Here is a 10,615-nt window from a genome sequence, read left to right on the forward strand (position 1 = left end):
GAAAAACTGATGTAACCTCTTAATTTCCCTTGAGAGGAGCCAAAACTGGCACAGAAAGTGAATGAATTCAACGTAGAATCTCCATCTGTTCCAAATGTTAGTCAAGATCCCAGAAGAAGAAGAAGAAAAAAAACACGTCCCCACTATCGATATCGAAATAGAAATTGTGTCCCTTTTGCATTGATTTACATGTTCCAGACTCAATGATCCCCCCCATCTTGTGTCAATAACGTCTACTGTAATGCAGCAAATGAAAACGTGCCGTTGACACCCGTGATATTGGCGCTTAATTTATGACACTGAAAGCTGGTTCTGGCACTCCATCTATGTAGGTACAGGAAATGTTTGCACAACGAGTATGTGATTGGAACCAAAATTTGGGTGAGGACTCTTCGCTCACATCAGCAGCTGAGAGGATCGTTCTCGGCGACGAGGATTTGGATCAGAAATTGATTTCTGATGCACGTGCACGAATGAGATTTGCAGATCAAACTTGCAACTCAATTTCCTGCGTCAAATGAAGTCAAAATTCGCAGAAAAATGGGTCATTTGGGAAAATCAGTGATTTTCACTTTTCATCACCTCCTAGTGTCAATACTGTTATAGAACTTCTCTGGTTTGTTGCTCCAAAAACTGTGTTAGTCGGATCGATAACGAAAAAAAAGAGGGTGTAATCACAATGCTCATTCACTTTTTCATTGCCTGAGTAACGATAGATTGAGGGAGGAAAGGAAGGAGGGAGAGAATGGAGGGTGGAAATGAGAAGCAGAGGGATGTTTTACGAGCCATGATCAGATTATCCCACCCTGGCCCGTGGTGCGCATTGTGCAACTTACCCGTCTTCATTTGACCAGATCCCAAAAGATCTCAAGATGAGCAGTTTTTGTCCTTTGAACTCAGACTCCATTTGTTCCCCAATCTCATTAAGGAGCTACACGTGTAAGTTGAGCAATTGTGTTGTATGAAACCCATCTTGGAAATAGATGCTGAGCCCTTGAGAGTTACGGAAAACATTTGGCAGAGTGTAATTGGACCACTGAAGGTTAACGGGTGGACCATCAAGAACAGAGTCCACTGGAGTTGGCAATCTCCACGGGTGTGAGACTGTGAGTGTATGTACGTAGTTGATCAGTGACCAGCCAACAGACTTAAGGTGATGAAGATGACTCATGGATTCCAAAACCATTGTTATTTGGACGTGGAGGAACCAAGGGGGACCGGCTTGGGCCACCAACCAACCAACCAACCAACCAACCATCCGTTGGGAGACAGACGACTGCAGTCTCATTGCGAGGGGCTAATTCAGTCGATCGACAGAAAGTTATCCTAATCTTGAGAAATGTCCAACATTTGGCATTTTGGAGCAATCAAAATGTTAGAAACTCGTCTCATTCCAATCTCAGTATGATTGCACTTTAAGCCAATTTGAGAGCACGTCCTGGTGTGTGGCGGTGCAAATATTCTCCCCATCCATGCATGCATCCAACTTGGTATCTGACGGACCAACTGGGTCGACTTTACAAGCTGTAGCTCATTTCATTTTGATGTGTGAAATGGGTGACATATTGCCAATTTGAATAGTTTAATGGAACGCAGTTTTAACGTAGAAAAACCGTTTAAATCCTTATTAGATTGAGATACATTCCAGCCTTAACACACCCAAAGGATATCTTCAACCAAGGGCATTGTGATTTCACCCGGGAATGCTCTTCGTCAGAACGATTGGATTGGAATGAGAAAATGTGAACCATGTGGAATATTGGTGGGGCAAGTGGTCCAAAAACTGCCCTTGAGTATTGGGCTTTTGCGTTGTTCATGTGTTTCTGAATTGATGTTTCCATGCAGCTGTTGCCCCATGAGGATGAGGAGAAAGACGTCGAAGAGGAAGAGGAAGCAGCCAATTCTGAATACGAGAGGCTAAATTTGTGGGATTTTTCCATTTTTGCCGCAGTGATCCACGTGGACTGAAGAACAGCCTGGGAACATTGGGGCGAGGAGAGGAGAGGAAGAAAACGACGTGCAAATGTTGGAAACAAGATGTGCCAAGACCCAGAATTTCACTGGATATTGTTGACAACCACATTCGAGTCTGCGGGAAATCCTTTCATTTTTTTGAGGGGGAGGGCTCTTTTTCACTCAGGGCCCTTGATTCATCGACTTGGTTGGCTTCTCTTTTGGCTGTGGAACAATAATGGAGTCAAAGGGCGTCCTCTCTTGCAGTTTTTTTGGGGGGGCTGGCGTTGGAGTACGCGCGATAAAGCTTGAGGACATTTTGGCGGACCAAAAAGGGGATCGACGGCCAAATTAAATTTGAAGAATGATTTATGGGGACGTGGTGGTCACACTTGATCCCCACAGAAGAGAATGGAGGCCAAGCAAGGAGGTCGTTCCAATTTAGCAGATAGAAGATCACTAGGCCTGACCATTATAAATCCACTACCCAATTCCAAGCCAAACCCATCATTGATGCTCCATTCCGTCCGGCGATGGAACGAACCACGTTTGTGTGAAAGTCAATCCTAAATTTTGGACTGAAAGAGGCCACCCGAAAAAAGCCGGGCCAAGTTCAAGATGCCTCCTGGCCTTGGCGGAATGACGGGTGAGATTTTTTCCTCCTCCTCCTCCTTCTCTCATTCTCAACCGTCACGCAATCTTGAGTTGTGCCCAATTTCACGCTTGAAGCTACTACGAACCACCACCAAAAAGTGAGTAGAGCAGAAGAAATTTTTCTATTTGGAGGTCAACAACCAGTCCTCCTCGAATGATCTTGGGGTCCGTTCTTTCCCCTCCTCCCCCGACCACTTCTCCAGAGATGATTTGTGGGCAAGATTAACAATAATTGTTGTTCTTGCTTTAATAATCCTCTCTTTCTCCCTCTGTATCTTGGTCGTGGTATTCCACACTATTGCATGGCGAGAGATTGTCCCCTGTGGGCCCTTGGGGGAGAAGACAGAGTCCACTGAAACCCCCTGAGCCAGTCTGCATCATGGAACAGTCATAATATAGTACTCGCTGGCACTTGGTTAAACACCCTCGGATCCATCACGGTATTAATAACATCTCGGTGGGATGATCTTTTTTACATCCCGTGGAGTCGAATGGGTCAATGATCCGTGGCAAAGGCTTCCACGGTGGGATTCCGCCGTGTATGCACAAAACTACCCCAACGGAGAGGTGATTTGATTTGGCTTTGCTTGTTTATGGTCCTCGGGGAAGTTGGGCAATCAAAGATTTCTGGATTAGAAGGAGCCAAAGGGGAAATAAGATCCACAATTCGACGGGTGGGACAACCCTGGCAAATAGTAGATAAGGCCAAGCCAAGTGCTATACCAACAAACATAGACATAAAGATGCATACACCCAGAATTCAGTCTTCTGAAGTTTCCCATCCATATCCATTCAATGGTCCCCATGAACTTTCTATTCATAACGTAATAGCGTAACTTGATACATACGTCGTGTACTAGCTATGTGCAGGCGGCATTCGTTATAACTTCAATAGTTTGGTTTAACATTTAAAAATTGTTTTATGATCACCAAATCCTGAAATTTCTTCTTGACAAAAAAAACTCTTGTTCCATTCGTTGAGGATAATTTAGGTTGAGGCGTATAGCAAGGAAGTGGCACTTAGGCATGGAAGCCCGACAGAGATTAGAGGTCCAGATGTGGGCACGTAGATTATTAGCTAGACTTCTGCAATGGAACAAAACAACGAGGCCCAAATCCTCGTCGGTCCGATCTGGGCCTCACACCGACATGGGATGCAGGTTTTGTTCCCGATACCATACCGTCCACGATAGATCTCATAACCCAAGGCTTGCAACCAAGATACAGCCTGAAGTTCCTTGGTCTCATCTCAGAAGTACTATATACTACGTTCCGTTTCTCCTCTGCTCTTCTACGGTGTATATGGCCCATGGAACAAGCAAGTCGATAGTGCCTCTGTCGTTTGTACCAAGCACTACTACATCCACCTCTTATAGATACAACGGTCAGCATAAAGGCCTGACCGCAAAGCCTTGCCCGAAAGTTAGAGGTACGCCATCTCGTTTTCGTACGTACGTACTTGTTCCTTCCATCCACTGCATTGTCATTGCAAATCCCTTTGTCTGGTCCATTCTGACACAAACAATTGTAGAGGAGGATTCCCAAATAAATTCTCGAGTTCCTTACTTACGCTGAACATTGGGAATAACGAGCGTATAATAGAGAGGTTATGAGAGGCTCAAGTAAGACAAAATGCAACTTAAAAGTTCAATTTGGGATTAGGCAGACCTCCTTCCCTTTCGGAGGTTTTTTGAAACGGAGGTTCATTTACGCTTTTTAGTACCCTCTCTCAAACCCTCTTGAATGAAATGGAGGATAACGACGATAGAGACCGGATTTGAGAGACTTATCATGAAATGCCCTGCTCGCCAATGGAGCCAACTTTGAGTCATCCACTCTACTCAATAAACAACGAGTGCAAAACTCTTAAGGAGCTCGACTAGACCGGCTATCCGATGTGTGTATACTATATGAAAGAGAGCGAGTTGCAATGGCATTGGCTGGGTCTATAAATTACCACTGTGGTCCTCATTAGGCTGAGTGATCAAGCGTAAAATTGATTTGTCTTCACTGATAGATTTTGGGTGGGCACAGTTCGAGATCGCATTACCCAACCTGAGATCATGTTCCTACCTACTCAACGACAGCTTGATGGAATTCAATGTTGCATAAGAAGACCTCGAATCCAGTGCTCGACTATGACTTTGCAGTTCCAATCAAACAATGACGGAGGTTGGATACCCGAGAGAGCGAGAAAAGGGCTCCCCAAGTACCCATTAGCTCGCCCTCGAATGAGCATCAGAGTCTTCTAATTAAGGTCAGATCGCTGATATCAAACCACTAGATCCAGTTTACCTGCTCTTACACGGGTAATGCCTGCTCAGAATTCCTGCCTGATATGTCTCTTTCGGTTAAGATAATTTGGACTGAATGGACGGATGCAGTTCATGAAGTGATCTCATTAGGGATGAGATGAGATGCTATGGGATTGAAGTGCACTCATAGATGAAATGAAATAAGTGTGTGACAGCGTTTTCCACTTTGGAATGGAACACCACGTTTTGGCGTTTGAATGTATTTGAGAGAAAACGAAAACACAAGACAACATAAGGTAGGTGGATGGGTTCAACATGGAATACATACTTCGCAGTACGGGGGTAAACAATTCAGGTTGGCTCTTTTTCTGTTTCGTTCGAGATTATATTTGGCAAGATGTATGCCAAGGGATAACGGAGGGAAATGAAGAAGCACATACTGCTGGGAGAAGGGACGATATCACAGATTAAATTTGCACTACACAACAATTTTGACTTGATGAGACATTTTAGACATGGTGCGTCTCAAGAGATCTCTTTGGGGCCCTTGCCGACGTCTCGTTCATTACCTCATGGGTCTGCTTCCTCTCCTTGGCTTTCATTATCATGTCGCAAGATAACTGCAATACTGCGTAGCACACACATTTCCCAGGAAGTGAGCGAAAGAGAGAGAGAGAGAGGCCTATCAGGAATTCTCAGTCTCGGCGAAGAATCATCCTTAGTATCTTTGGCTCGAAGGATGGGGTAGTGTCTGGAAAGAGCTCGTGGTTTGAACCAAAGTATTGTTCCCCAGATGACTCGAGTGTAGCGGTAAAGTCATCACTGAAGTCTGCTGATGACCCGGATGAGGTAGGGTGGCACTTCCGTTGGTCAGGATTGGCAACGACATCGGGGACGGGATGAACCCGTTGCCATAGGCGAGGCCAGGGTTGGATTGGTTGAGGTAATAGGCTTGGTTGTAAACCTGTAGGGAATGCAATTGTTCCATGTTCTCGCAGTGGGAAAAGCTTGCCCCTCCCGAACAAATGTAGTCAAAAGCCCGATACAGAAAGAAATACTCGTGCTGAGAGCGCCAAATGCCTGGTCGTCGGCCATGCGAGAGCTTGGCATATTCGTAAATGTCCACGTGGTTTTCGAACTCCAATTGCTTGAGCAGCGTAGTGATAGCGCAAAATGTGGCGGCCTCCATGCCTCCGTATCGATCGATGACTGCAATTGGACCTTGGCGGATATGGTGGATTGATTGAGCAATTTTGACCAGATCCGTGATTGAGTTCAACGGGTTACAGAAGTGTGGCCAGCCGGGGCTAAAAACCACTCTGATGGACAGCTCGTGGTCATTGTGGATGGATGTCATGGCGAAATCTTTTGTCTGATGTCCACTGGTCTCACTTTCGTGGACCAATTTGACACGCAGGGAATCCACTTCGATGTCAATCTGCTGGTTGGGCCAGAATACACCGAACTCGGGTTGCTGAACGGGAGAAAGCACCACCACTGTCTTAAGGCTGTGATCCCACATCATTCTCCAGAAATCTGTCACAGTTTGCTCCATGGGATGCTGAGTAATGACAAAATCGCGCAACGAATGGAAGCCAGGCAGCCAAGAAGCGTTGATATAATCTGAGCCCTCGATTCCGGGCTTGGGCGACAGAGCCACACGATGAGACTCAATAGGAAGATAATCAAAGTTTTGATTCTTGGACTGGTTGCACGGATTCAAGGCCGCCATGAATTGAACCTCTTGTGGGTGATAGGCAGTGGCCAATTTGAACTGTCGATCGAGAAGTTGCCAAGGAATGGAGTTCTCGTCCGTGGTGAATCCATTCTGAAGACTGCTGATATAGCGTGATAAGTACGCTCGGTTGATGCTCGTGTCACCCGAGGCAAAAGCCTCGGCTAGGGCATCGTGAACAAACATGTATTGTTCCATGGTCTGGACCAAATGGTTCCTTTGGCTGCGGATATGTTTCAAAAAGGCCACCACGTTCACCTCTGCTTTAACAGATGCCTGCTTCAGCATGGCGTCAATGAGAATGTACGCCCCCGTCCGACCGACCCCAGCGCTGAAATTCAAAATAGAAACCCGATTCAAACTCTGCCCATCAAAGGCACCTGACAACTTGAAAGCCCTCTCTCCCATCACTCACGGGGGTTTGTTTATTTGTTTGTTTCTTCGTTTGTTCTCTCATTCCAGGAGAAGAGCAAGTTGAAAGATGCCCCCCAAAGGCACCTGACAACTTGAAAGCCCTCTCTCCCATCGCTCACGGGGGTTTGTTTGTTTGTTTGTTTCTTCGTTTGTTCTCTCATTCCAGGAGAAGAGCAAGTTGAAAGATGCCCCCCCCCGCCCTTCCTTGCCCTGCAATATGCAAACGTGTGGCCTGTATCTTTACCTGCAATGGACCAATATTGGGGCCCCGGTCTCTCTATTAGCATCTGAGGAACGCTTGACAAAATTGAGTAATGGCAATGGCGTCTCCGGGACTCCATGATCTGGCCAATGTGTGTAGTGGTATTGCAAAACGTATCGCTCCATGAAAGAGTTTTGTTTTCCGTTCTTGATACGAGTATGGCGGATGCGAAAGGTTCGAATGGTGTAGGTGGCCATGGCATCTTCTCTGGTCAGTGTCACTTCTATTAAGCCATATTTCACGGTTCCTTCGCCTGGCCAATATCGATCACACTTGCGCTAGAGAAAGGAAGATAAAAAGAGATCCGAGCTAGTTAATTACAACGGAGGGATTATCTCTGAGTAATCTGCTTTACTGGTCAACTACAGTACTTTAACGATGTGCCACTTCTTCTGGCGGGTGGGAGTGATAACAATTGGGTCTGCGATCAATGGAAGAAGAGCCGTAATCTTCTGCCAATCGCATACGCCACCGACCACACGTGAATGGTGGTGTCACATTGTACACGTACTCTACGTGCACAGACATACGTACATCACCAAAGAAAATGCAACTACGCACTAATACGTGGGCATAAAAGCCCAAGGACTTAAATACTGGATGAATGAACGAGTGAATGAATGAAAGAAACATACAGTACGAACTAGTGAAATGGAAAAGGGGCACAATGATTGACTACTGAAATGAACAACAAACGGACTCGATAATTGAACAAACCTCAGATTCCCCTGCAACTTTCTTGGGTCTTTTCCCCTTAGAGCCCACCGTTGATAAAGACTCCCTTCCTCTGGATCCGTGGGAGGTCCCCTGGGAGGTGAAAAACAGTGGCGGAAAGGAGAACAAGAACAAGTAGTACGGAGGAGAAGAGACGGTAGATAGAAAATGAGTGTGGACGAAATGCAAAGGACTCCCCAAGCCCCAGGTCGCTCTCAAACACGCCACATGTAGTACGTACTCTAACAAACAGGCTAGCTTCATCAAATTTTCTCTTTGTGAAAATGGGTGAAAGTTTATCGGAGAAACTCCATACTCAAGGGGATCCACTGGACTGAACAGACCATATCTTCAGTCCCTGGAGGCTGGTAGACTGACTCTCGGTCGATTTCTAGACCCCACGCATATACTGTACTCATCGGGGTTGAATTCAAAGGCTAATCCGATGGGGAAATTCGGTCTAGGTTTGTCACCAACAAGCCTTGAAAGTGCACACGGGCATTCAGACAGATGCGGAGAGAGCCGGTGCTGCCAAGTTTTGGAAAATTGAGTTACACGACAGTTCGACCGAGCAACACTACATGGAACCAGGGAACCACCTCAAGACTCCAAAACATCCCTCCCTATGACAAAAGACCGCCAGTTCAACCACGGAAAGAGGGGAACATGGAACATGGAAAGGGACGGGGGAGCTCTGAATCGAGCTTGATTTTAAATCTTGTTTTACAACGGAAATCCAATGGCGTTGATAAGAAATTAGAATTCTCAAGTGATTCGTGGAGGGACGAGCGCGATGAGGTCCACCCTCCCTTTCCACCCACCCGTCTTTTTTATGACATAACCCTGGAGATCTTTCTTTGCTCATCTACCCTGCGGCAAGTCAGAACAGATATGTAAATAGCCCCAAGTATGTAGCTGGAAGTAGCTAGTAGCTAGTGGCTTTGCAGGGTAGGTATCCTGGTGGTGGGAAGAAGGAAAATAGGGAAGACCAGAAAAAGGCCACTGATACAGATTCAAGATTGAGGCGAACTTACTTGTCCTCGTTCCACCAGATTGGTGATCATGACCACAACTTTGACTTTTTGTTCCCAGATCATTCGCCAAAAGGAGTCGAAAGTGGACGGCAGGGGTCCTTGAGTGGCTATGTAAGCCCTGGCCTTTTGGAAGCCGTCAATGTAGTTGGCATTGACGTATTCTCCTCGTTTGTGACCTGGCAAAGGTCTCAATTGGACTCGAGAGTGGTCGTCTGAAATATTTAGCAGCCCATCACGATTTGAGTCTCTCGGCGTCGATGTATTTTCGCCCTTAACTTCATTTGAGTTTGGGGGGAAAAACAGGGATATGCTACGTTGGTTGTGAGTGCCTTGGAAAAAAAAACATCTCTAAACTGAAAACTCACAAGCAATCACATTTGGGTAGCGATTCTTGGATTGATTCTCGGGGAGTCGGGAGGCCAAAGTGGACAAGGTGGACCCATTTTCATGATTGGAAATGGCTTGAATGGCTTCAAACTCCTTGGTGAATCCAATATCCCCATCGGAGTGGAGGCTCACCACGCGTTGGATGTAAATGGAGATGGGAATGGCAGTGGACATGCCATCGTTCGCAGAGTTGGAAACGGGATCAGAATCCCAATCGGGAACAATCGATGGAGCTGGAGTGGCTGGGGATTCGTCCAAATAGTAATAGGCCTCATTGAAGTATTTCCTAAAAGAACCCAAGAATCTTGAAAGGTGTGGACGGAAAAAGTCGCACTAATTGAGGAAGTTAGTCTTAGTTGGCCGTTGCAAAAAGAAGCGCTTGATTAGACCATGCCAAAATGAGTTGGCATGTTCACAAGGCAAAAGTTGGAAAGTCTGTGTCGGCTATTTACTGTACGCCAACCAGGCAATGGGCACAAACTGGCCAAGTTGCCAGGCTGCCAGGCTGCCAGGCTGCCAGGCTGCTTGACTGCTAGACTGCCAAACAACCATTCGGTCGAATGGATAGCCCATCTGCCATCTGCCGAAAGGCTAGCCAGCCCCTAGTTCAACTACTTTGGGGGTGGAACTCCCCCCGGGTTTCCGGTGTGGAAGGCCACAATCTATTCCAAATGGTTCCTTGGCCCCAGAGTTGTGTGTGGTGTGTGGCTGGAAGTTATTTAACTAGCACAAGTTCGTAGCAGTTGGCTATCTCATTCACTATCTTAATTACCAAAAAAAGAGAAATTTGAGAGAGGAACATTCTCCGGGCCGTAATCGGGTTGTTCCGAATTTCAGCCTCCTTTGTTCCACTTTCGTGTCGGCGGCCACTGCAGCACTTCTCGTGCTCGTTGGTTCATCCAAATCTTTAGAGACCCTAAATTTGCTAGCTGGCCTTTCGTGCGATTTGGCCCTTTGTATACTGATGGTAAGCTCGCTGTCCGACCAAAAAAGGCTGAATGCCAATAATCCTTACCTCCACAATCCAAGAGCCAGCAGTCCCAAGATGAGCGAGAAGGTTACACATGCCACTCCAGCAATCATACCAGCACTTAGGTCAAGGGTCAGGTCCTCCGAGGATCGTACGATGGTGAAAGCTTGGGCTTGGTCGCAATTCAACCTGAGCAAAATCTTTTGCGGCTCCGAGAAGTCGCCCTTATACACTCTT

At 46.4% G+C, this 10,615-nt stretch overlaps 1 protein-coding gene across 1 annotated transcript in view; it reads right to left on the minus strand.

Moving 5' to 3' along the window:
- Positions 1–5,070: 5,070 nt before the first annotated feature.
- The window catches only part of LOC131886942 (tyrosine-protein phosphatase 99A-like), a gene marked incomplete in the record, with an annotated part of 36,966 nt that continues 31,421 nt past the window's right edge, over positions 5,071–10,615 (minus strand). Inside the window, 6 exon segments of the mRNA XM_059235411.1 lie at positions 5,071–6,928; positions 7,256–7,551; positions 7,991–8,080; positions 9,022–9,233; positions 9,387–9,694; positions 10,424–10,612. Coding sequence (XP_059091394.1) covers positions 5,581–6,928; positions 7,256–7,551; positions 7,991–8,080; positions 9,022–9,233; positions 9,387–9,694; positions 10,424–10,612 — 2,443 coding nt within the window.

The sequence above is a fragment of the Tigriopus californicus genome, chromosome 9 (genome assembly GCF_007210705.1).
Source record: "Tigriopus californicus strain San Diego chromosome 9, Tcal_SD_v2.1, whole genome shotgun sequence".
Lineage (NCBI taxonomy): Eukaryota > Metazoa > Arthropoda > Copepoda > Harpacticoida > Harpacticidae > Tigriopus > Tigriopus californicus.